The sequence below is a fragment of the Brassica napus genome, unplaced genomic scaffold, assembly GCF_020379485.1.
Source record: "Brassica napus cultivar Da-Ae unplaced genomic scaffold, Da-Ae ScsIHWf_2606;HRSCAF=3355, whole genome shotgun sequence".
NCBI lineage: Eukaryota > Viridiplantae > Streptophyta > Magnoliopsida > Brassicales > Brassicaceae > Brassica > Brassica napus.
In genome coordinates this window covers 13,484-41,350 of record NW_026015910.1, presented here as the reverse complement: position 1 = coordinate 41,350, position 27,867 = coordinate 13,484, and the positions used below count along the sequence as shown (strand labels likewise).

Below are 27,867 nucleotides of genomic sequence, written 5' to 3'. Positions count from 1 at the left end.
CAGAATCAGAACCAGAGTGTGTTCAACCAAGGATTTCAGAACAGAAATCAATATCAGGGGAACAACTCGGGCAACTCAGGATTTCAGCAAAGGCAGCAGTACAACAACTATCAGAATCAAGGAAATGCCTCTTCGTCACAGCCTTCTCAGGATAACGAAATTAAGAAGATGCTGCAAATGGTGCTAGAAGGTCAGAAGAATAGCACTGCAGAGATAAACACCAAGGTGGATAACATGTATGGAGAGCTTAATGGGAAGTTCGAAGCTTTGAACACCCATTTGAAAGTTTTGGAAAAGCAAGTTGCTCAAACCGCCTCCAGCAGCAGAACAGCACCTGGATTTCTACCAGGGAAGTCAGAGACGAATCCCAAGGAGTTTGTGAATGCTATAACACTTAGGAGTGGAAAAACGATTGAGGAATCGAAAGAGAAAGAGATCGACCGATCTCAAGAACAGATCGACCGATCCAAGGGGAAGGAGATCGACCGATCCGGTCCATCTGGATCGACCGATCCCGTGTCGACGAAGCCAAATTCCTCTGAACCTGAAGAGGTGTATGTGGCGCCTCCTGCTTATGTTCCTAAGGCTCCATACCCATCCAGACCAAGGCAGAAGATCAAAGAACGTGAGTACGAGAAGCTAAAGAACCTTGTTGGGGAGTTACATGTGAGATTGCCATTTGTTGAAGCGGTGAAGATGGTACCTTCTCTTAAAAGGTACATGAAGGAGATTCTTACCGATAAGATGAGCCTAGAGCGGGGTGTGTTGATGCTCAATGAGGAGTGTAGCGCAGTTCTACAAAATGTCATGCCTAAAAAGCGTGAAGATCCCGGAGCATTTGTTCTACCATGCCGCATTGGATCACTTACTTTTGAGAAGAGTCTCTGCGATCTGGGTTCAGGAGTGAGCCTAATGCCTTTCTCTGTCTCTGAGAGGCTAGGCATGACGAACTACAAACCTACAAGGATCTCCTTGGTCCTTGCTGACCGATCAGTGCGAAGACCAGTCGGTGTACTAGAAACATCCCTGTTGGTGTTGGAAAGGGATATGTGCTTACCGATTTTGTAGTTCTGGAGCTGGAAGAGGAACCTAAAGATCCTCTCATTTTGGGCAGACCGTTTTTAGCTACTGCTGGAGCCATGATTGATGTACAGAATGGGCATATAGACTTACGTCTAGGAGACATGGCGATGAGATACAATGTGGAGAAGGTGCTGAAAAATCCGACTATTGATGGACAGACTTTCTGGGTTGATACATTGACTGAACTGGTGGAGGAAATGGATGAAGAGTTGCACACTGATGATCCTCTACAAGTCGCATTGACCCAAAAGGAGAGTGAGTTCGGGTTCATGAACCAAGAAGTGGTTGGATTTTCTGAGATTTTGGATTCAGCCTCACCGATTGAGAAGCATGTCGCCTATGTCAGCCTTGAAGACTCAGGCACCGATAAAACCGTCAAACCGTCATCCTCCCAACCAGATTGGAGTGAGGAGAATGCTCCAAAGGTGGAACTTAAAGCCCTCCCAGCTGGGCTGAGGTATGCATTCTTGGGACCGAATTCCACATATCCTGTTATTATTTGTGCTAACCTGAATAATGTGGAGACCGCTTTGCTTCTTTCAAAATTGCGAAAGTATAGAAAAGCATTGGGGTACTCTTTGGATGATATTACAGGTATTTCTCCAGATCTTTGCATGCACAAGATTCACTTGGAGGATGAGTCAAAGACGTCCATAGAGCACCAGCGAAGACTGAATCCCAAACTGATGGAAGTTGTGAAAAAGGAGATTCTAAAGCTGTTGAGTGCAGGGGTGATCTACCCAATTTCAGACAGCACTTGGGTGAGCCCGGTTCATGTGGTTCCTAAGAAGGGTGGCATCACTGTCATCACAAATGAGAAGGCTGAGCTGATTCCTACCAGAACAGTCACAGGGCATAGGATGTGCATTGACTACAGGAAGCTAAACTCAGCCACAAGGAAGGACCACTTCCCACTTCCTTTCATTGACCAGATGCTGGAAAGACTAGCCAACCACCCCTACTACTGTTTTCTCGATGGCTACTCCGGGTTCTTTCAGATACCCATTCATCCAGACGACCAAGAGAAGACAACATTCACCTGCCCATACGGTACTTTTGCCTACAGGAGAATGCCCTTCGGATTGTGCAATGCTCCTGCCACTTTCCAGAGATGCATGATGTCGATCTTTACTGATCTTATTGAGGACATTATGGAGGTTTTTATGGACGATTTCTCAGTCTACGGTTCTTCATTTAGCGACTGCCTTGCTAATCTGTGCAAGGTGCTGGAAAGATGTGAGGAGAAGAACTTGGTGTTAAATTGGGAGAAGTGTCATTTCATGGTGAAAGATGGCATTGTTTTGGGTCACAGGATATCAGAGCAGGGTATCGAGGTTGACAAAGCAAAGATTGAAGTTATGACCAGCCTACAGCCTCCCAGGACAGTGAGGGATATTCGGAGTTTTCTGGGACATGCCGGTTTCTACAGGAGGTTTATCAAAGACTTCTCTATGATAGCGAGGCCACTCACCCGTCTGCTGTGCAAAGAAGCGAAGTTTGTTTTTGATGCTGACTGCCTCGCTGCGTTTCAGATTCTCAAGAAGTCTCTAGTCAGTGCTCCCATTGTGCAGCCACCAGATTGGGACTTGCCATTTGAAATAATGTGTGACGCAAGTGATTACGCGATTGGAGCTGTTTTGGGGCAGAGAAAAGACAAGAAACTCCATGTGATCTATTATGCCAGCCGAACGCTTGATGATGCTCAAATCAAGTATGCTACCACTGAGAAGGAGTTGCTGGCAGTAGTTTATGCTTTCGAGAAGTTCAGGTCCTATTTGGTGGGCTCGAAAGTAATTGTGCACACAGATCATGCAGCCTTGAAGTACCTGATGACGAAAAAAGATGCTAAACCGAGACTCTTAAGGTGGATCTTACTCCTACAGGAGTTTGATATTGAGATCAGAGACAAGAGAGGAGCAGAAAATGGAGTGGCAGATCATCTTTCCCGAATGAGAGTGGAAGCTGAAACACCACTGGATGATACATTACCCGAGGAGAATGTCTATGTGATCACCTTGCTGGAGGATGAGTATTTGGATCAGGCTGATTGCTGTGTCATGAGACAAATTCAGGATGATCTCCCATGGTTTGCAGACTTTGCAAACTACCTATGTGCTGGAATTGAACCACCGAACCTGAAGGGGTATGAGAGGAAGAAGTTCATGAGAGATGTGAACCACTACTACTGGGATGATCCCTTCCTCTACAAGAGATGCTCAGATGGTTTATTCAGGAGATGTGTTCTGGAGAATGAGATGCAAGGGATTCTTTTCCACTGCCACAGTTCAGAATACGCAGGCCATTTTGCAACATTCAAGACGGTTTCTAAGGTCCTGCAGGCTGGTTACTGGTGGCCTACACTTTTCAGAGACGCCCATGAGTTTGTCTCAAAGTGTGATGCATGTCAGCGGAAGGGCAACATCAGTAAGAGAAATGAGATGCCCCAAAATTTCATCCTTGAAGTTGAAGTTTTTGATGTATGGGGAATTGATTTTATGGGCCCTTTCCCATCTTCTTATGGAAATGAGTACATCCTGGTTGCGGTTGATTATGTCTCCAAGTGGGTGGAAGCAGTAGCCAGCAAGACAAATGACTCTAGTGTTGTCAAGAAAATGTTCAAGACAGTCATTTTTCCAAGATTCGGGATCCCGAGAGTGGTTATTAGTGATGGAGGCTCTCACTTCATCAACAAGACGTTCGATAAACTGCTGAAGAAACATGGAGTAAAGCATAAGGTAGCTACACCTTATCATCCTCAGACAAGTGGGCAGGTTGAAATATCGAACCGAGAAATCAAGGGATTTTGGAGAAGGCTGTAGGCAAAACAAGGAAAGACTGGGCTGTGAAGCTTGATGACGCCTTATGGGCGTATAGAACCGCCTACAAGACTCCCTTGGGCACCACTCCTTTTAATCTGGTCTATGGAAAGTCTTGTCACCTACCTGTGGAATTGGAGTACAGTGGTTTTTGGGCAACGAAGTTGATGAACTTCGACATTAAAACCGCAGCAGAAAGGAGGATGGTTCAGTTGAACGAGCTGGACGAGATTCGGTTGAACGCCTATGAGAACACCAAAATCTACAAGGAAAGAACTAAGGCATGGCATGACAGAAAGATAATCCCGAGAGACTTCGCTGCTGGAGACAAAGTCCTTCTGTTCAACTCTAGACTCAAGCTATTTCCTGGAAAGCTTAAGTCTCGTTGGTCCGGACCTTTCACCATCACAGAGGTTAGACCTTATGGAGCTGTTGTCTTGGAAGACAATGGGAGGAAATTCACCGTCAATGGGCAGAGGCTAAAACCTTACTTCACAGATGCAAAACCCGAAGAAGGAACCAACATTCCTTTAACGGAACCCGATCTCGCCTAAGGACAACAAAATAGTCAGGCTCGCGACTTTAAACAAGCGCTGACTGGGAGGCAACCCACATGGTTTGATTTTCTTTCTCTTTTGTGATTATGTTTTCTTGTGTGAATTGATTTTTGGTTGTGTTTTTAGATGATTTTTAGGCATGTATCACGATCAGGCATAGATCGATCCGAAAGAAACAGAACGGCGATCCAGGTAAGGGATCGGTCGATCCGGTATACGCAGATCGGTCGATCCGTGCATAAGATCGGTCGATCCTAAGAGTACGGATCGGTCGATCTCAGGTAAGTCTTGCCCGGTTTGATTTCACTCAATTTAAACCGGAAAACACCCACAAAACATCCCACTCGCGAAAATCAGATCAAAACACTCATAATTTCATCTTCCTCTCCTCTCAAACTCTCTCAAACCTCTAAAGAACATGCAAATCGATTTTCATCATATCTCAACCGATTTTTGTAATTCTTGGTGCTAAACTCATTAGTTTTTCAAGCTCTATCCATTTCTACCATCAGTTTTCATCAAGACACAGGTATGACTCTCTAATTTTAGAATCAAAAATCGCCCTAGGGTTGGATTTAGGGGAATCTCCGAATTCTAAATGGAATAGCATCTAGGATGGTTTATTTGTGATGATTATACTCATGGGTTACCTAGATTGCCAATTTGTAGGATGAATTGCGATTTTGCCAAAAAAAAAAAAAAAAAAAAAAAAAAAAATTAATTTTCGAGTTTAATTGAAAAACGAAAATTGGAATGGAGTGTGATGTGTTATTTTGAGTTTAGAGAAGAGATGTGTGCTAAATTTTTACATGTTTAGGAGGTTGATCAGAAATGATTATATAAGAGTGTTTTTCTATATGTCTCTTACTTGGGTTTTGATGAATTAATTTTGCAGATAATGCCTAAGAGACAGAAGAAGCAGAGTGAGCGTGGGGATTCCTCGGTACAGACTGCTAGGCTCAGCACAAAGGGCAAGTTCCGAAAGACGGATAGGTCTCATCCTGCGAATCGAGAGATAACCCAGCAGTGGGATATACATGATGATGATTTCTATGAGCAGATGAGGGGAGTGGAAATATGTCCGTCGCGCTTCGCTCACAGAGACACTACAGATGCATTGGGGATAACCGAGGATATTGAAGCCTTGTTCGAGAAGATTGGCCTGGGATACATCTTCGATCTTCACTGTGATTGCTATGCTGACTTGACCAGGCAGTTCCTCGCATCAGCCCGCCTCTACCATCCTGACGAGGACAACCCAGTTGCTGATAAGGCGATGTTCTCCTTCATTGTGAACAGGCAGTTCCACTCCATGACCATCTTTCAGCTGTGCGACGTCTTTGGGTTCGGGAAAGGACGTCAATCTTGTGTTCCTGACTTCCCGGAACACAATGATTTCTGGACATTCATCGCTTCAGGAAACTTCATCTCTCGAGAGGCCAAGCAAGCGAGAATACGTAGCCCTGTTCTGCGATATGCAGTGAGAGTGATCAGCAGTGTTATCTATGGGAAGACGGAACCCGCTGCAGTGACAAAAGATGAGCTAGCTCTTCTGTTCATCGGGGCTGGACACCTATGGCCTCAAGGCGCGGACATTACCTATGTTAGCGGGAAGGACATAAACATAGGAGCTGTGATCGCGGAGAAGCTTGCGTACTTCAAAGTTTCAGATACGAAGAGATGTGGGTTTGGAGCGGTTATCACACAGATCTTAAGGCATTGTGGAGTGTTTCTTCCACCTGTTGACAGAGTGGTGGATAAGAAGGGGATGTATCAGAACTTTTTCGACATGAGAGCACTCATTAGCAGCCACTACCTCACCGGCCCTTGGCGAGGAAGCATCGACAAGTCCGCCCCTCATATCTACCAGTTCCAGAACCAACAAGGGAGAGAGCAATTTGTCAAGCTACCCGATACCGCCATCACCGAGCTGACTGATCCAGGTGCTATCATATTTCTACCACCGCCTGCATCTCTCTGCACCAGACCCGCGACACTGAAGAAGAAAGGAGTCGCATCATCATCGACACACCAGCAGACACCACATGATGATATAGAGGAGGAACCTGAAGATGAGGAAAGTCTTTTCCCCACGGATTTCACTCCGTATATGCTGCCACCAGCACCTCCCGCTACTGCATCCGCTGCTGAGATCAACGCTTGGTCGATCAAGAGCCATCAAACCAACAACTCCATACTGCTGAAGATGTGGAAGGGAATCTGCAACATTAAGAAGGGATGCGCATCACAGCCAGCTGTTTCTGGAGATAGCGATGACGACTCAGGCGCTCACGACACCGCTGCTGGACCTGAGGCAGCGGAGGACTCTGATGATGATGGAGCCTTGGAGAGGCGCTCCAAGAGGCGTACTGACCGCAACGCCTGATCGGTAATCTCTCTTGGAATTATTTTCACACCGAGACGGTGTGAAGTAAGTCTGGGGGAGGATGCTACTTATGTACCATATTGCTTTTATTTCTTTTATTTTCTTAGTTTATCGGATTTGATTGTGTTTTAAAAAAAAAAAAAAAAAAAAAAAAAAAAACTCTACGTATTTTTCTCAGACCCTGTGATGATTATTAGACTATTTCCTTGTGTGTTGTGCATTACATTTCATATTGACCATTTTTCAGGACTGTTAGCGCAGACAAACCGAGGAACCACTTGACCAAGCAACCTCTCCTTAAATCTTTTATCAAGTCTCGGTGAATTGTAATCGACTCAAATATTTTTGACCATTAATGAATTTAATTTCTTTTGACCAGGAATCAACATCAGGAAACGGTACACCATATACACATTCAGGATTTTCTTTACCACATTTTACCACTCTTTAATAATCCTGAATGGCCAGACTCATCAATAGTTTGGTACCACACCTACACCTTACCCTTTTATTTCATCTCCATGCATTCTTACACACTGATTATATGTGCATACATGTGCAAAAACAATGGAGAGATTAGGGTAGACATGGTTCATCCGACTGCTTAGGTAGGATCGGAACATTTAGGTGGTTAGACACGGACCTGTGTGTCTAGAGGTGTAAATAGAAAAATTGGGTGTTGTAAGTGTGTGATTGCATCGCAGTGTATATATTCGATTTCGGTTTGTATATGTTTTCTTCAAAAAAAAAAAAAAAAAAAAAAAAAAAAAAAAAGATATGATTCGATCGATTACCAAAAAAAATTTGAAAGTAATCGGTCAAAAAAAAAAAAAAAAAAAAAAAGAGAGTTCATGTTTATATCTCATTCAGTATATTTGATTTAGACATTTTATTTTTATTTTATGTACTAGAGATGATGCTTTGTTTAAATTTGGGGTTAGAGTTTGAGATTTGTTGGGTTTTGATCATTTGAGACTTGAGCAGTTCGAAAACATGGTTATCAATATACTCGGTCTCTCCAGCGATTTTGCATAATGTTTTGCATTTTTTTTGTTATCGCTGATACCCACAAACACTTGAGCCTCACCTAATTAAACACTAAAACAGCCTCCCATACACCGAGCCCGTTATACCTGATGGAGATATCTTTGGTGGAAAGGTCACGCCCTTTTTAATGAATGTAAAGAGTTGATTACTTGAAACTGAGACTTGCAGGTCTGAAATATGGGAAGGTTTGCGAGGTCTTGGTGGGGATTTGGAATGAAAGCCTTGACAGTCTCTGATTTAAGTGGTTAGCGAAATCACAAGGTAAGGTCTACTGAGGGTTAGTGAGCTCCCAAATTTTAATCCTCTTTACTTGAGGACAAGCAAAGATTCAAGTCTGGGGGAGTTGATATTCCGTGTTTTTAACGGTTTTAAACTCGTTTTGGAGCAATTAAATGGTCGGTTTTAATTAATGTTTTGGTCTATTTGATGCGTTTTGGTGTTCTTAAGTGTAATATGCAGGTTACTAGATAGCTTGAAAGAAAAGAACGCATTCGGGATTTATTCAGAAGCAAGATAGACCGAACAATGGACCGAATGAAGTATTGATCGCACAGGACGTGGGATCGACCGATCCGGTCAATGTGGATCGACCGATCCTATGCTTTCATGCACTAGATCGACCGATCCGGTCTATGTGGATCGACCGATCTCAGGCTCTACGGGCTCCACACGCACAAACGAGCTTTTCACTCCTTTTTACCCACTCCCCTCAATAATTCAGAGAAGAACTCGACCTTTGAGACTCAGAAAAGACCAGGGGCGACCAAGGAGGAGATTTACAAGTTCTAGAGAGAAGATTTGAGTGTTTTGTACTTGTTTTGGTGTGATTTGTGAAGATTTGTAAAGGAGTTCATCTCAAAACCATTTGGAGAAGATCTTCTGAACCTTTACTCTGTTTTAATACAATCTTATCATGTTTTCTTCATCAAAATCGTTTTGTTCTTGCTTAGTTATGTGTGAGTAGTCATCTAGTTGGGTTTAGGGGTTCTCATAGGGGATTTCTTGATGTTTTGATCCATAAAACGTGTGTAGACTAAGGGATTACGTTTTGGTTCTTCATCTAATGGATTTCTTACTGCTTGAACTGAATTGATCACTTAGTTCATGATTTCAGATTGTTTGATGCACCGAAAGTGATTGTTTGAACTTCCGAAAATACTTTAGATGAGCAAAGTGTCCTTAACCCTCGGAAGTTGATGTTATTGCGCTTTGTGAACATATTGAACCTGTTCTTAATGCTTGTTTAGAAATTGAAACTCAGCGGAAGTTAGTGTGGAGATTTCTATAACATAGAGAATTAGCGCTACGGAAGTAGGTTAATTCTAATATCGTGTTTGAGTTCTAGACGGTTCTTAATATATCCCTGTGTCTTCCATTAATTGTATCTTGATTAAAAAGAAATCCCTGAGAATTCCCAATGCCCAACGTTTGTTTTAAAATAGTTTTCAAATCGTTTAAATCATCTTTTTACATGCTTGTTTATGCTTTGTGACACTAGAGAAAATTAAATAAAAACCATCAAAAATATATTTTGATTCGCTGTAGCTATTAACTTGTCTGCAACTCTACGTGTGATCATCGGTCCCTGTGGATTCGATCCCGTATTACTACTGCGTACTTTACTGTGCACTTGCAGTTAGATAATCGGGTTAAAACTCGAGACATCAAACAACAAATGATCAAATGTATTTACGATATGAAACTTCCAGGTATAGTTGAGGCATTTGAGATCTTCTGCCAATATGCTTTTCGTCAAAAAAACTCCGGATGCTGGTTTTTATGGGCTTGCTTGGGAAGTTACTGAACTTGCTGGTCGTCTTCCTCTAGGTCTGAAAGTCTTGGGATCGTATCCAGGGACGAGTGGAAAAATGCGATACCAAGGCTCAAGTCTAGCCTTGACAAAGGAATTGAATCAATTCTAATGTTTTGGCTACAACAGCTTAAATGATGATAAAGATAAAACTCTTTTTCTGTATATTGCATGTTTCTTTTTGGTTTTGAGGTTGATAGCGTTAAACGTTGTCTTGAAGATTGTGATTTGGATGTGGACCATGGGCTTCATAACTTAGAGCAGAAAAGTCTCATATCCATTGAATACGGATATTTAGAGATGCATAGATTACTGCAACAAATGGGTAGAGATATTGTGAAGAAAATGACGGAGGAGATTGGAAAGCGACAGTTCTTGACGGATACAAAGGATATTTCTGATTTACTTGAAGATGAAGATACTGTAAGTTTTCTTTGTTTAAATCTTAAGTCCTCTGTTTCCTTGGTTTTCACAAGCTGAAATTTTGAATAATCTATTGTAGGGTACTACTGGAAACAAAGTTATAGGCTTAAAGCTAAAACTGTTCATGTCATGGATAGAGAAGGATCTCAGAATAAGTAAAAGTGCCTTCAAAGGGATGAAGAATCTCCAGTTTCTAGTAATCGACTCTAGGAACGTGCGCATACCCAAAGACCTCAGCTGTCTTCCCAACAAACTCAGATTTCTAGAGTGGCATAACTATCCATTGACTTTTTTGCCTTGCAAGTTTTCTGGCAAGTTTCTTGTCGAACTGATCATGACAGACAGCAAACTTAAGAAGCTTTGGGATGGAATCAAAGTAAAAATAGTCTGCACTTTTTTTATACTGTATTGCGTGTAAAGCACGATTAGTCTTTTCTCTAAAGCTTATCTCTCTTTTTTTTTGTATAGCCTCTCCTACGTCTCAAGCGGATGGTTTTGAGGGGGTCTCGGTGTCTGAAAGAGATTCCGGATCTCTCAGATGCGACGAGTCTCGAGGAACTAGATCTCGATGATTGCCAAGGTTTGTTAGAGCTCCCAAGCACGATTGGCAATGCCACTAAGCTTAAAAGGTGCATACTTAGCCGTTGCTTTCTTTTGAAGAAGCTCCCCTCTTCTATGGGTAGGTTAATCAATCTCGAGGAACTAGATCTCGACGAGTGCGAAAGCTTGTTAAAGCTCACAAGCACTATTGGCAATGCCACTAAGCTTAAAAGGTGCATACTTAGCGGCTGCGTTCTTTTGAAGAAGCTCCCCTCTTCTATGGGTAGATTAATCAATCTCGAGGAATTGGATCTCATACAGAGCACGGGTTTGAAAGAACTCAGTGGTTTCTCGAGTCTGGAAAAACTCAGTGGTTGCTCGAGTTTGAAAACACTCAATCTGAGCTGGACTGGAATATGGGAAGTGCCGTCACCAATCAGATTTAATTGGTCTTGTCTTAATAAATTGGATATGTCTGGGCGTAGAAACCTCAAGGAGTTCCCAAATGTTCCTGACAGCATTGTAGAGTTGGTGTTGTGCAAGACAAGTATCGAGGAAATTCCTCCATGGATTGAGAATCTGTCTCGTCTGCGCAAACTAATCATGTATGGATGCGAGAAGCTGAGAAAGATATCTCGGAACGTTTCTAAGTTAGAGAATCTTGAGTTTCTTGGTCTACGTAACAGTGGCGAAAGTGAGGATGATGATGTGGGTGTAAATGAAGATCATCCTGACATATTTGAAGCAGTATTCAAGTGGGGGGACCCTCACTTGAAGCGCGGTTGGACATTACTATCAGACTTAGAGGTTGACTACATTTTATCGAGATGTCTACCCGCGAAGGCGCTATCATTATGTTTAAGGAGTTACGGTATCTACGCTATTCCAGATTGCATCAGAAGCCTCTCGGGACTCATTAAGCTTGACGTCAAAGGATTCAGAGTGCTCGAAGCACTTCCACCCCTTCCAGATTCCCTTCTATGTAGATGCAGAAGACTGTGTAGAATTGAAGAGAATAAAATCTTCTTTTCAAAATTCCAATATTTGCCTAAACTTTGCCGGCTGCCTCAGCCTGAATCAAAACGCTAAAGAGCTCATCCACACATCAGACTGCAAATATGCGCTCCTACCGGGTGAAGAATTGCCTGGACACTTCCCTCACCAAGCTGGCTTCAGGTTCCCTAACGATCAATATGACACCAAGACCTCTTCCTTCATCCTTGAAATTCAAAGCTTGTGTCTTGCTGTCAACATTCGATAGTTTCGAAGATGACACTCTACTGATGGGTGGTGTTGTTTGTCGTATCATGGGTAAACAGAATGGCCTCACTGTCCAATATGGATCAAACTAGCACCATCTGCCATGGCGAGTTATCAGATTTGAAGATCATCTGTATATATTTGAAGATTCTTTCTGTCTAAAAGAGGATTGCCCTGAAGCCGGAGAAGCCACTTTGAGCGAGCTTGTGTTTGAGTTCCTAGTCCATGGCAACATCTGGACGGTGAAAGGCTGCGGTGTACAACTTTTGTTCCCTGGTTCTAGGATTGACGAAAATGCAGTTGATAATGTTGTTGATGATGATGGGAACGAAGTTGAAAGTGATATAAAGGATGATGCAGATAAAACTCAAGAAGGAGAAGAATCTAGACATGATGATGACGCAGAGACAAGAAGCAAGAAACGAATGAGGTTCAGCCCTTCTGTAGGTATATGAGATTGTCATGCTGTTATTTACTTTTCATAAACATATGAAGATGAATGATTGTAGGTTTTGTAAAGGAAAGATTTCTGGATTGAAAGTTCTTGTTGTTCCTGATTATGTTGATAAAATAAAACAACTTGGTGTCATAGTGAAGCGATTACAGTGGTTTGGTTCTGGAAGCTCATTGTGACCACTGAAAACAATCAGATATCGAGAGCTAGTGGAATCAAAGATTATATACGGGTTGGGTTTTACATCTACAAATGAATCTCTTCATTTTTTTTTTTTTTACGAATATAGACCTTAAAAATAAAAATAAACAAAATAGATTTAAATGTTTTTTCAAAAGAAGTAAATATAAACTTATATCCCTAGAATTAATTAATCTAGATATTAGGGTTTAAAGTTAAGGGATATGGTTTAGGGTAGGTTTAGGGTTTAGGATTTAGAATTCGGGGTTTAGAATTTCAAATTTTATAAAATAAAAAAAATTAAAATTTTCAAAATTAAAAAATCATATTTTGGTCATTTTAGTTTTTGAGATATATTTTGTCACAAAAACTTTAAAAGTTATATCTAAGAGATTTGTTTTTTTTTTTTTTTTTTTTTTGCCAATCCGCATTTGGAAAAATCTTTGCGCCAGATGGATTAATCAGGCTCTCTACTGAAAACACTAAGCTTGCTGGCTATCTTACCCTAGCTCTGAAGTTTTTTTTCCGACTGAGGTCATCTCTGTGAAGGATGAACAAAGAAGAGCAAAAATCAGCATTGCCTCGACTAAGAACCAGTCTCAGTGGGGATACTAGGAATGTATATGATGAGTCGGTTACAAGGCTTTACATGTCAACTTTGGCTAGAAGTCCTAACCAATAGATCTCTCCTACTTATGTTGAGGGTCAAGTAATGTTTAGCCTTGCCTCCTTCCAAAAAGGCCTACAGATACGAACAAAAGCAATAATCCCACTTCATGTAATTAATCAGTCACGCAAGTATGCAATAATCCAACCACAGACGTAAAGAAACACAGTTTTGGTTTAACTATGCAAGAATCTCAATGGTTGTGTATGTTCTTATGCGTATGGAATGTGTAGATACATGTGTTTGTTTCTGTTTTTTTTTCTCAGACTTGTGAGGTCGCTCTTCGCATGTGCTGCTTGAGAAGTATCAGTCACAAAGTATCCCACATCGGTAGTGGGAAGAGATCATAAGCAATATATCATAAGCAATATATAAGATAGATAGACTATTCCTCTTATCACTTTTAGGTTGGAAGCTCACCTAGCTTAACATAGTATCAGAGTCCGTTCCATATAGTCCGACCAGATCCCCATCGGTCTGGTCCAAAGTTGAAACATCGATCTTTGCTCGAACATTCTGAGATCGGCTCTTGAAGAGCCATCATTTCGAATGGACGTATTAGACACAAAGTATCCTACATCGATAGTTGGAAGGAATCCTAAGCAATATATAAGATAGATAAGTCATTCCTCTTATCACCAATTGGTTCCAGGTTAGAAATTCATCTAGCTCAAGAAGAGTGACCCAGACAGAGAAAGTAGTAGAGTGTAAGACCTTGATTGGCAGAGCATATGATAAAGCAGTAGCACTATGTTATAGAAACAGTATGCTGCAGAAGCTATATGTTTTTGCTAAACTGTTCAATATGATGTTTGGTAAAGCAGTATGAGTATGCTATATAAAATTAACTAGAGTTTGATCCGCTCACCTGCGCGGATGTTTTTTTTTTTTTTATAAATAAATATTAAGTAATTTTTAAACAATTGTTTCATATGATATTTCTAAACAAAACAATTTTATAGTTTATATTGAGTATTTTTTTATCTTGTAAACCATCAATTGTATCATCGATATTTTAGAATATGACCAGTATATCCACACAAAAGTAAATTTTTTTTATGGATCAAAATTTAATGATAATTTATAATAAATTTTTTGTATATATCATTTAATATATATGGTGATATATATTTTATACTTTTCAACATTTATTATACTAAATTTACATTGGACTATTATTTATATGAAAATATATATAACATAATATATTTATATATTAATCTATATATTATGTAAATGATTCTGTTAATGTGACTTTTGTTTTACTTATTACTTATAAAAAATAAAAATATAATTATATAGGAAAAAGTAGCTTGATTAATATGGAATCAGTTATTGTGTATATATGGAATTAGTAAAATAATTACCATACAATGTATGTATTTAATTACGAAATGTATATATGGAATTAATTATTTTCAGACACACATATATATACTAAATAAGAAAAGACAAAAAAAAAGATAGGTTTATTAGTTATTGTTGCCATAATTTTTTTATTAGAATTTTCTTTTGGAAATTCATTAATTAAAGAGAAAAAAACAAAGAATCGTCAAAGGTAAGTTATTAATAACTTCAGTGGCATGCCATTGTTAATAAAGACTTATTCTTGGGTTCACATCTCCTAGGATGAACCTCTAGGTTCACCAACCAATAGGATTGTGTTATTTCAAAATCGATATTTTTATAAAATGAAAAACAATATTGTCAAGTTATATTATGCTTTTAAAATAAAAAGATAAAAGAATAAAAATAAATAAATAGTAGTAATTACAAAAAAAATATTTTACCGCTCGTCAGGAAAAAACTAAACCTTAAATACTAAAACCTAAACTTTTGGGTAAGTCCTAAACCCTTGGATAAATCCTAAACTCTTGGATAAATCCTAAACTCTAAATCAAAAACACTAAACACTAAAACACTCAAGGGTTTAGGGTTTAGGATTTAGGGTTTTAGTGTTTAGTGTTTTTGATTTAGAGTTTATGATTTATCCAAGGTTTTAGGGTTTACCCAAGGGTTTAGGATTTCGAATTTAGGGTTTAGGGATTAGGATTTAGGGATTAAGATTTAGGGTTTAGTGTATTGCTGACGACGTTAAAAATATTATTTTTAAATTATTTTTTTTCCTGTAACTACTATTTTTTTTTACTTTTTTATTTTAAAAACATAATATAACTTACAATATTTTATTTTCTTTTATAAAAGATATCGAATTTGAAACAATGCAATCATATTGGTTGGTGAACCTAGAGGTTCACCATAGGGGGTAAACCCAAGAATTACTAGTTAATAAATAGTAAATCTTAGGGTTATTTTTTATTTGTATTCCTATTTTAATAAGATAGATATAAAAATTAGAATATAATATATAATATATTTATTTTTAATGAATATATTTCTAATATATATATATATATATATATATATATATATATATATATATTAACATATAAAACTAAAAAGATATATAATTAATTTATTTTATTTAATAATTTAAAAATTATCTCTATATCGAACAATATTATTTTAAAATAAATTTTATAATTGAAATATCTATTTTTAAAATAAGTATTTCACATTTAAAATATAATATAATTTATATAATTTAATTTATTTTAAATGTGAAATATTATTATTTTTAAAAATATTTTTTTTGTAAATTAATTTTAGAAATCAAAAGTTTATTTTATGGGTATAAAGATAATTTTATGATATTAATAAATAAAATAAATGAATTAATTATATATTTTCTTTAATTTTATAAATTATAAATGTAAATGATTTTCTTTTTTTTTTTTTTTTTTTTTTTTTTTTTTAACCAGGTGGTGGGTTCGGGCCTTCGGCTCTACTCCCTCCCCCTAGGCCCGGAGCCAGCCTGCGTCTGTACCGGTTAAGGCCCTGGACACTCCTCCCACGGTGGATCGAACCCAGGAGCGCAACAACACCAACGCCTGCGCTTAAACCAACTGGGTTGCCACATCCGTATGAGAGCATTTGCGAGAAAGCATTTGGAAAACATTTAGTAAATATTTTTCTAATAATCGTTGATTGGATAATGTAGAATATAATGGTAAAGCTCTACCAATTAAGCCTGGTAGAGGAAGATGAGAATAAATACGAGACATTTACCAAGCTCGCAAGGCAAGGAACAGGTTGTGTAGCGACAAGAGCTGAAACGATTTTAAAGTTGCTCAAGGACTCGGTACTTGTTGAAGAGAGATAAAGGGTATGAAGGAACAACCAAAATAAGGTCTTTTTGATACATAAAAAAATAGATGTTTTTGATACATATATACTGATCCAGTTTTTGATTGCAAGAGAATGAAAAACATAAGAAACCCTTGTAAACATTGAAGATTATGGATTGGAGGTGTACCTAAAGATTAACGTAAAAATTTCATAAAAAAGTAATATCTGAAAATGAACACAAAATAAAAATCCCAGTGAACCCACCAGAAATCTTTAATATACTAGCCAACCATATCACGACCAAACTAAAGTGGTCTGAATCAATCTTATGGACAAGGACTTTTGGTGGCAAAATCAATCGGGCCTGCAGATATCAAGTAATGGGCCAAGCCCAGATTCCAAGCATAGAAAGAGTACGGCACAATCTTCCCCGTCCGTCAGTGAAGCTAAAGTGAACTTAGCGGGAGTCTCGCCGGAAACGATTTGTAGACGAACACTTCCACGATTTACCGGAAACCCTCTGCCCTCCAAAATCCAATTAAGTGCATCTAATCTCTAATTTATCAAAGCTTTAGGGTCTGTCAAACTTAATAATCTCTAATTCATGGCTGCTTCTTCTTCTTCTTCTCTCACGTGGACGCATGATGTCTTCCCGAGCTTCTGTGGAGGAGACGTGCGCAAAGGCTTTCTTAGTCACCTTCTGAAAGAGCTCGAAAGCAAAGGAATCAAACTTTCATCGATGACGGGATCGATCGAGGCAAACCTATCGGTCCCGAGCTCGTAAAAGCGATCAGAGAATCAAGGATTGCCACTGTCTTGCTCTCCCGTAACTACGCTTCTTCGAGATGGTGTTTGGATGAGTTGGTGGAGATCATGGAGTGGAGAGAAAAGGATCAACAAAAAAAAGTGATAACCATTTTCTACGGAGTGGATCCATCTGATGTGAGGAAGCAGACGGGAGATTTCGGAAAGGGATTTGACAGAACCTGTGTGGGAAAAGAAGAAAAGATGAAGAAGGAATGGAGACGAGCTTTGGTGGATGTAGCCAATATAGCTGGTTACGACTCTAGCAGATGGTTCGTCCACTTGTACTCTCACTAGACTTATTATCTGTACCTACTTCTGATGATGTCTGTTTTTTTTTTGTTAGGCACAGTGAAGCTGATTTGATCAACAAAATTGCTTTAGATCTTATGGATGAGTTGGGTTTTACACCATCAAAAGATTTTGATGACTTTGTTGGCATGGAAGCTCGTATCAAGGAGATAATGTCGTTGTTGAGCAAACATTCAGATGCTAAAGTTAAGTTCCTAGGGATCGTGGGTCCTACTGGGATTGGTAAGACGAGCACTGCCAGAGCTTTGTACGACCGGTTCTCTCGTGACTTTGAGTTCAGCACGTTTATTGAGGATATCAAGGGAAGTAAAGAGATGCCTTCTCTCGGTGGCTCCCATCATAAGTATCAGTTGGATTGTCAGAAAGAGTTACTGTCTCGGCTTTTCAACCAAAAGGATAGTAAGGTTGGTCACTTGGGAGTGGCTGAACAAAGGCTGAGAGACAAAAAGGTGTTGATTGTTCTTGATGAAATGGACTGCTTGTTGAAACTAGAGGCAATGGCAAAAAAGGCTGATTGGTTTGGTCCCGGTAGTGTTATTATCATTACAACCGAAGATAGAAACCTTCTCAAGGCACAAGGCATCAAATGTATTTACGATATTAAACTTCCAGACGAAGTTGAGGCCTTTCAGATCTTCTGCCAATATGCTTTCGGTCAAAAGTCTATAGATTATGGTCCTAGCATTATCAGAGATTTGCATACCCGATTCTTTTTGATTTTCAGTTCAGAGCTTTTATTGAGTATGTCAGTGGAAGTAATGAGATGACTTCTCTCGGTGACTCCGATTATTGTAAATTTCAGTCGGCTTATCAGAAAACTCAATACGTTGATTTTTATGAGTTTGCTTGGGGAATTACTGGACTTGCTGGTCGTCTCCCTCTGGCCCTGAGAGTGTTAGGATCGTCTCTACGAGGAAAATCCAGGGACGAGTGGATAAGTGCAGTACCAAGGCTCAAGTCTAGCCTTGACAAAGGAATTGAATCAATTCTAATATTTGGCTACAACGGCTTAAGTGATGATAAAGACAGAGCTCTTTTTCTGTATATTGCATGTCTCTTTGTTGGTTTCACGGTTGATCGCGTTAAACGTTTTCTTGAAGATTGTGATTTGGATGTCGACCATGGGCTTCAGAACTTAGAGCAGAAAAGTCTCATATCCACAGAAAACGGATACGTAAGGATGCACAAATTACTGCAACAAATGGGGAGAGATATTGTCAAGAAAAAGACGAAGGAAATTGGAAAGCGACAGTTCTTGATGGATACGAAGGATATTTCTGAATTACTTGAAGATGAAGATACTGTAAGTTTCTCTCTAGTCTTCTGTCTCCTTGGTTTTCTTAAGCTGACAGAATGGGGAGAGGTGGATATCCAAATAAGTAAAAGAATGGGGAGAGGTGGATATCTAAATAACTTTTTTTTGAATAATCTATTCTAGGGTACTAGAAAAATTCTGGGCATTAAGTTAGAAGAATGGGGAGAGGTGGATATCCAAATAAGTAAAAGTGCCTTCCAAGGGATGAAGAATCTACAGTTCTAAGTGTCTACTCTGATAACGTGCGCATACCCGAAGAAGGCCTCAGCTGTCTTCCCGACAAACTCAGACTTCTAGAGTGGCATAACTATCCATTGACTTTTTTGCCTTCCAAGTTCTCTTGCAAGTTTCTTGTCGAACTTATCATGACAGAAAGCAAACTTGAGAAGCTTTGGGATGGAATCAAGGTAAAAAAAGTCGGCACCTTTTTTTTTTGTATTGTATTGCATGTAAAGCACGATTAGTCATTTCTCTAAAGCTTACCTCTTTTTCTTTTGTATAGCCTCTCCAGCGCCTCAAGCGGATGGTTTTGAGTTGGTCTCGGTGGTTGAAAGAGATTCCAGATCTCTCAAATGCAACTAGTCTCGAGGAACTAAATCTCCACGAGTGCAAAGGTTTGTTAGAGCTCACAAGCACTATTGGCTATGCCACTAAGCTTAAAAGGTGCATACTTAGCGGTTGCTGTCTTTTGAAGGAGCTCCCCTCTTCTATGGGTAGTTTAATCAATCTCGAGGAACTGAACCTCTCTGAGAGCACGGGTTTGAAAGAACTCACTGGTTGCTTGAATCTAGAAATACTCAGTGGTTGCTCGAGTTTGAAAAGACTCGATCTGAGAGGGACTGCGATACGGGAAGTGCCATTATCAATCAAATCTTATTTGGCTCATATTAATAAATTGGATATGTCTGGGTGTAGAAACCTCAAGGAGTTCCCAAATGTTCCTGCCAGCATTGAAGTCTTGTTGTTGTGCAAGACAAGTATAGAGGAAATTCCTCCATGGATTGAGAATCTGTCTCATCTGTGCATACTAGTTATGTATGGATGCGAGGAGCTGAAAAAGATATCTCCAAATATTTCCAAGTTGGAGAATCTCGAGTTTCTTGGTCTGCGTAAGAGTGGCGAAAGTGAGCATCATAATTGGGGTGACGATGAATTTGAAGATTTTCCTGACTTATTTGAAGCAGTAATCGAGCGGGGCCCTAACAGGTGGCCAGATTTGATATTAGCATCAGACTTGGAGGTTAACTACATTTTATCGAGATGTCTACCCGCAAAGGCGCTATCATTATGTTTACGGAGTTATGGTCTCAACACTATTCCAGATTGCATCACACGTCTCTCGGGGCTCATTAAGCTTGACGTCAAAGGATTCAGATTGCTCGAAGCACTTCCACCGCTTCCAGACTCCCTTCTGTCTCTAGATGCAGAAGACTGTGTATGCTTAGAGAGAATAGATTCTTCTTTTCATAATCCAAATATTTGCATAAACTTTGCTGGCTGTTATGGCCTGAGTCGAAACGCGAGAAGGCTCATCCACACATCAGACTGCAAATATGTGTTATTACCGGGTGAAGAAGTGCCCGGACACTTCCCTCACCAAGCTGACTCAGGTTCCCTGACAATCAATCTGACTCCAAGACCTCTTCCTTCATCCTTGAGATTCAAAGCTTGCATCTTGCTGTCAATATGCGATGAGGGTTTCATTATGCACAAGGATGGTGTGTCTTGTAACGTTATTGGTAAACAGAATGGCCTCACTATCCAATATGGATCAAATGAGCACCATATGCCGTTTAGATTTGAAGAAGTGGAAGATCATCTGTATATATTTGAAGATTCTTTTAATCTAAACCAAGATTGCCCTGAAGCTGGAGAAGCCACCTTGAGCAAGCTTCTGTTTGAGTTCCTAGTCCATGGTAACATCTGGAAGGTGAAAGGCTGCGGTGTACGACTTTTGTTCCCTGATCCTATTATTGACATAAATGCAGCCAATGATGATGATGATGATGATGATGATGATGATGATGATGATGATGGGAACAAAGTTGAAAGTGATCATGATGATGGTGACGAAGTTGAAAGTGATGATGATGAATTTATGCTCGTACCTGGTGTAGAAGTGCCTGCACACTTCACTTACCAAGCTACTTCAGGTTTCCTAAAGATCAATCAGACTCCAGGACCTCTTCCTCCATCCCTTAGATTCAAAGCTTGCATCTTGCTGTCAAGAGGAAATATTAATCTCGTGGATGATGAAGACATTGTATCTTGGCGCCTTAATTATTTATTTGATGACTTTGATGACCATGGAGAGGAGAAGAAGTTATCCATGCGTGTGTCTTGTAGGTTTAGGGGTAAACAAAATGGTCTCACTGTCCAATATGGATCAAACCAGCGCGACATGCCTTATATATGTGGATGGGAGGAACGTCTGTATACATTTGAAGATTCTTTCTGTCTAGACCAGGATTTCCCTGAAGCTGAAGAAGCTACTTTCAGCGAGCTTGTGTTTCATTTCAAAGTCTTTTATAAGAAATGGAAAGTGAAAGCTTGTGGTGTACAGCTTTTGGAGGACGAAGAAGAATCTGAACGTGATGAGGATGAGGATGATAAAGCTGGCGATGGTGATAATGATGGGGTTGAGGAGGATATAAAGGATGATGTAGATAAAACTCAAGAAGGGGACAAATCTAGACGTGATGATGATGCAGAGACAAGGAGCAAGAAACGAATGAGGTTCAGCCTTCTGTAGAGATATAAGGGAACTGTCATGTTGTTATATATTTTGTGATTCTGTGCAGATTAATTTTCCAAGAAGAGAAGCTCAATCTAAACACACTAGGGACACTTGAACAGTAATAGCAAAGTTGCGTTTATAAGAACAATTCCTGTCTCAAGTTATAGTTCATAAGCATATGAAGATGCATGATTGTAGGTTTGGTAAAGGAGAGATTTCTGGATCTGAAAGTTCTTGTTGTTCCTGATTATGTTGATAAAATAAAACAACTTGGTGTCATAGTGAAGCGACCACAGCGGTTTGGTTCTGGAACTCGTTGTGACCACTGAAAAAAAAAACAGCTATTGAGAGCTAATGGGATCAAGCTCATATACTAGCTGGGCTTTCCATCTAGAACTAAATCTCTTCATAACTTTTTTTGCCAATCTGCATTTCGACAAATCTTTGCGCCAGGTGGTTGTATCGGACTCCCTATTGAAAACACCAAGCTTGCTGACTATCTTCCCCTAGCTCTGAAGGTTTTCTCGAGGTCATCTCAGTGATGGATGAACAAAGAAGAGCAAGAATCATCATTGCCTCACCCAGAACCAGTCTCAGTAGGATTGTTTACGAGTTGGTTACGTTGGTTTACATGACAAGGACAAGTCCATATACCTTCATATTGAGTGTTCATTCAGTGGTGGATATGGATGTCAACTTTGGCTAGAAGTCCTAACTCTCTCCTACACATATTGAATGTTTAGCCTTGGCTCCCTCTAAAAAGGCCTACTGATAAGAAAAATGCAATACTCCATATAATTTATCAGCTCACGTAACTATGAACTTAAAACCTCGAAGCTAAATGAATACCTTTTGAGGACACAATAGTCCAACCACGGATGTTGAGTGAAAAGTACACCCCCATGGATGGGTAAGTCAACAGCCATCTATGAGATGTGTCGATTACCTCACACTCGCACGTTCTGTTGCTTCATGAATTCGATTCTATAGCTTCAGCTCGAAACATAGTTACAGCAAACGTTGACGGGCAGTAACCTTCACAAAACGTACATGGTGTTAGGCCTATCAACTGAAAAGTGTTTTTTTGGTTGTTCAAATCAACTGAAAAGTGTTTAAATCATTTAATCCCCAAGGTATTAAGATAAATGCGGTGGCAGCCTAAATAGTAAATACACAGGTGGCATACGTAAAATTTAAAAGTAGATATATAAAGGGAATAATAATAGAGTCAACCGGTTGAAAATACCAAATGGAGTGAAATATTGGCAAAATATCCCACGCGCTCTAAAACTAAAAGCTCTGTAGATAATTTTGTTGTCTTGCCGATTTTGCCATTCATTTAGCTACACGTATGTTTTCTCTTTGATCATTTTTAGATTCTCCAAAAGATTGCTTGTACTGTCGTAGGTTACTATTTTTTTCTAGCTCTGTGCATAGATTCTTCTCCTCCACATATTTGTGTTGGATTTCGCGCTACTCAGCAGAAAAAAATCTCGCAACAAGCTGTCAATATCTACAAGAATATATGTTTGTTACATTGTATGGCGGGATGTAACTGATAACATGGTTCCTTGAGGTGTATATAATACTGTTAACACTATCATATTCGAGGGGAACTGTTTACATAATAGTACTAACAAAGGAACAAAGGAGTTACTCATTTCATGTAGCAAAGTAACTCTATATGATAACATAATGTCATGAGGCCAAAAATTTATTATGACCCATACACAAATGTCTTTTTAGCTAGCACGGGCAGTTAACAAAATTTTAAGAGTATAAGAGTACAATGAGTTTAATCTTTTAATTTGAGTCCAATAAATAAGTCATGAAATAGTTAAAGATGCTATTCGAAATTGTTACGGGTTAACTTTTATCTAGTGATGTAACTCTACATGATAACAAGCAAATTTAAAATTACTGGCTATACATTTTAAACCTGAGGTCTAAAATTTATTACGGCCTACACGCAAACATCTTTTAGCTAGCATGTACATGTACAAGCATCTCGTTAACCTATCATGTATGATGAGTTTAATCCTCTATTTTGAGCCCAATGAGTAAGTGATGTAATTAAGTTAAACTGTGTACATAATAGTGCTATTTGAAATCATTAGTGTGTTATATAGTGTAATTACGTGTCACAAATTAAGTTAACGTCTATCATTATGCATGAACTTAGTGCTTATGACCTTATCTTTGTATGAATAATGAAACTAATCATTCTTGTAACTATTTAACGTAAATTATTATACTTAATTTCTATTTATAATGAGTTAGTTAAATATGTTAGGCGATATCGTTAATGTGTTATCAAGTGTAATTAAGCGTGATGGATTACTAAATCTCTACCAAAAATAAGGCTTGAGATGAAGCTAAATATGTAATAGTGGCAGTGATCAAAATGTCTACACCAAGTTAAAGCTAACATTACCGCATAGTATCCAAACTTAGAATGGTATCCTTGAAACTTGTTGTATATACAATATACTAACGATAACATCTAATTGTTATTGGTAACAGATAACAATTTCGTGTAGGTGTTAATAACCATTACATCGAAGCAATATTGCTATTCTTGCAAGAAATTGCATATTCTTGGTAAATAAAAAACTGGGTCTGCAATGAGATACTACATCTCCTTACGCCGGGGGAATATTACGGTACACCATAACCACTAGCTTGCAAAGCAGACGAAGTTTCAGTTACATGTTACTAAAATTATTAACTACTACTATCATGAGTTATCTGGATAACAATGCAAATAACGGTGATGGTTAGTAAGTAAACCTCTAACATGTAAGAATAACATTGCTTCGGTTTAATGGTTACTAACAGCTACAAAAATTGTTATATGTTACCAACAACAAGTAAACATTATCATTAGTTGCTAATTCTAAACAAAATAGTTGCTTACGGTTACGCTTTCTCAGTGGTCTCGTCCCCTCAAGCCGGAAAAGAAACATTTTTAGAAACCTGCAAGGCCCTGTTCGTTTGCTCACCCAGGTGATCCATCTGGGTGAAGATGCAAATCGATGTTCGTTTTGTGCATTATAATGCTACATCCAGATTTATCACCCAACTGAATTTTTAAAAATTTATCTCAAATTGTCACCCAAATGAAGGTGAGCCTTGATGGTGCATCTGGATGCAGATGCATATAGTTCAGTCCAAAATGATTAATGACAAAAATGACTTTTTAAAATCAAAATATTATTCAAACCGTAAATTCTATTTAATTTCTTGCATATACATTTTTCCGCTATAGCCAAAAAATAAATTTTCTCGCATGACTGAAATTTTTTCTCGCATGACTGAAATGTTTTAGTTAGGAGAGTATGTCTTTAAAGGAGAGAGATTAAGCAATTGAAGGAGATGTTAATCAGTGAATAATGTAATTTTGATCAAAAAACTAGATTTGTACCTTCAGGAGATGGTTGGCAAATGTGAAGGAGACGAGAAACAAACATGGTGCAGTAATGGCGATCATGATGCAATTAGATAGGGTTCCTGTTACCGGAGGTGGTGGTGGGGAAGGAAGTGAAGGAGGTGCATGGCCGGCTCAACACTGTTACGGGTCCTAGGGCGAAAAATATTTGTTTTTACCCTGTAAAATTTATATTTAAGCAATGTTTAAAATGTTTTTAAAATTTAATCAGTAATATTTTGTAATGAAAATAAAACTATATACATATCAAATAATTTGGGTCCTTTTCAATTTTATTTGTTATATTTATATTTTTTATATATAAAAATATATATTATAAAAAAATTAGACCCCTTAATTAGTATTATACGGTGAGACACGAGCTTGGACCCGGAGCGGTCGCATCCCTTGTCCCCCTAATCTTGGAAGTCTTGCTCTGATGTTTGCAGCGTTTACCATAGCTTATGTGTCTACTGTCACTTCTGCATCTAATATCTCATCTAATATCTTCTTCTTATCTGCTTCTTTGTTTATTCTTCTCTTTTTTGTTTGTTTTCCCATATCTCTTTTTCATTCTAGCTCTCTTTGTTTATTCATTTCTCTCTCTTCACTATATCTAGTGCCTGAGATAAAATCGTATCACATGTAATCTTTCTATAGGATTTGGTAGAATCACGCTTAATAGGGGTAAAATGGTATTAATTAATTTTGTACAGGACATAAAACAAGGCAGGGGTAGTTTCTTAATAGGAAAATTTGGACTCCTACCGACGCATTTTCCTCTAATTAGAACAATAGCAATTTCAACTGTTTGAACACTGTGCAAATATGACACTGATACCCCTACACGCCAACCTCCATGAATTATGTGTTTTGAGTAGGCAAAATCTTATGTCTAGATACGCAAAGATCCTATTTTCTGACATCTTCATCCAAATCCTTTAATGTCAGATTGGTTTTCAATTAATCGCTGGGTTTCAAACTATATTTTTCAAATTTCAAAACCATATCTCTCTTCATACGATTCTCTCTCTATTTTTCTGTCTCGAGAAAATCATTCTTAAACAGAAACCCCTAAAATCTGCCGGCGAGCTCGTGAGAAAATTGAGAACAATAATTCGCAACCTCCACCATACCCTAGAGATAAGTATAAACTTTGCTTTATTGGATCGCGAATCTATGGCCGTTGATTCCTCACTGCTTTCTGCGACTTTGCCGGCAACTACTCTGACGGTGGCTTGGCTTGCTCCTGGGTTTCGATTTCATCCGACTGATGAAGAACTCGTGAGCTATTACTTGATATCTACAAGCATAAGCTTTGGGACTTTCCAGGTTATCTAGATTTCTTTATCTCTCTTTTTTTTTTTAAATGCATCTTTGTGATTTGGGTTTCTTTGTGATGTGATTTACTTGTTTCTGATTTGGCTTCTTTGTGGTTTTGTCTCTTGACTTAATTCTAGGAAAATAGTTTAGCTTTATGCGTCATTTTTTTGGGGAAATTTAGTTGTATATTTACCCCTTTGCTATGTTCAAGCTGTAAACCTGCAACCTAAATCAAAATATTAATTGTGCAAAAGTTAGTATTTTGGGCAGATTCCACAAGAGTTTCTTGATATCTTGTGCTTCAATTTTATTTGCTTTTGTTTCAGGGAATGACTTTCTTGTTATGTGTTTAGTTAGCCGTCTAATCATTCTTTTTAAAGCTAAGATTATTCTTAGCTGAGTTGTGAATGTTTTATCCTGATAATAACATTTTCTAATATTTATATTTCATTTTGGTGAAGCTAATAATATGTTTAAAAAGACACATAAAATTTTAGCCGGTTACACACCAATATGTACTATAATAATCACAATTATTTACATGTTAGTCAGTTTGTCTAGCAGAATTTACAAATGATATTTCTAAATTTTAAGGTTAAACTTCGTATAACCTGTTACCATCATGTCATATTAAGCCATTTACTTAACTTTATGTCTTTTTACAAACGTTGTAGGAGCCAATGTCTTAAAGATTTGATATATCCTAATATACCTTCTCTACAACAATCTACGACAGTTGGAACGAATACTAAAACCGTGCAAAATGTGGATGCTTCTGCAGACATTTGGGTGGAACAAAGTAGGAACCAGCATAGTCAAAACAGTGCATATCATAGAGAAGGAGACATGCTCAAAAGAGAGTGAGACCATAGATGGATTTTAAGCAATGGTTTTCAATCCTATCGAACTAGATATAATCTGATGTCTAGTATAATGCTTTTCTAGTAGTATTTCTAAGTGTTTAGTTAGAGAGAGTTGTGAAACTCCACAGTTTGCACTCTTAACTTTTTTTGGTTATAAATGTTTTGAAACACCGTTATGTATGTCAATAACAATCATTTATTTTACTTGATTGGTTCTTTATGTTTGTTTCACGAAAACTTTTCCAGCATTACAAAAGTATTAGATGAGAAAATAAAGTGATTTTGTCTACGAACACTACAAGAAAACAACGGTATTCTGATGGACATTCCGACGGAAAATGAAATCCTCGGAATATCCCGAGGAATTTCCGAGGATATTCCGAGGAAACACAAAATTTAGTTTCCTCGGAATTTCCTCGGAATATACCGACGGAATTCCGAGGAAATATCAATCCGTCAGAATATTCTTATGGAATACCGAGGAAAAATGTATTCCTCGGAAAAAACCGATGAATTCCGAGGATATATTATAGCCGTTAGAGAGCCGTTGGGGGATTTTAAAAAATCCGAGGAAATTTCGACGAACTAGCCGTTGGCGTCGGAATTTCTTCGGTCTGTCGGCAGGATTTCAACTATAAATACAAGCACCCCTCTTCCTCTTCATTCACTCCATA

General features: G+C 38.5%; 1 protein-coding gene, 1 long non-coding RNA gene and 2 pseudogenes across 2 annotated transcripts; all 4 read left to right on the top strand.

Moving 5' to 3' along the window:
- Nucleotides 1-4,786: 4,786 nt before the first annotated feature.
- On the top strand, nucleotides 4,787-6,974 carry LOC125601546. Its single transcript, XM_048773664.1, has 2 exons — nucleotides 4,787-4,985; nucleotides 5,352-6,974. Exon 2 carries the CDS (start codon nucleotides 5,355-5,357, stop codon nucleotides 6,840-6,842), a length of 1,488 nt encoding a protein of 495 aa, XP_048629621.1. The 5' UTR covers nucleotides 4,787-4,985; nucleotides 5,352-5,354; the 3' UTR covers nucleotides 6,843-6,974.
- Nucleotides 6,975-8,066: 1,092 nt separating this feature from the next.
- LOC125601547 lies at nucleotides 8,067-12,511 on the top strand (annotated as a pseudogene).
- Nucleotides 12,512-16,838: 4,327 nt separating this feature from the next.
- LOC125575519 lies at nucleotides 16,839-21,859 on the top strand (annotated as a pseudogene).
- Nucleotides 21,860-25,121: 3,262 nt separating this feature from the next.
- Nucleotides 25,122-27,413, top strand: LOC125601545. Its single transcript, XR_007334312.1, has 2 exons — nucleotides 25,122-26,339; nucleotides 27,005-27,413. It is a non-coding gene; the product is annotated as an uncharacterized LOC125601545 (long non-coding RNA).
- Nucleotides 27,414-27,867: the final 454 nt, after the last annotated feature.

Excerpts from the sequence above, each read along its gene's own strand:
- LOC125601546 (XM_048773664.1), top strand. The coding sequence starts at position 5,355 with ATGCCTAAGAGACAGAAGAAGCAGAGTGAGCGTGGGGATTCCTCGGTA.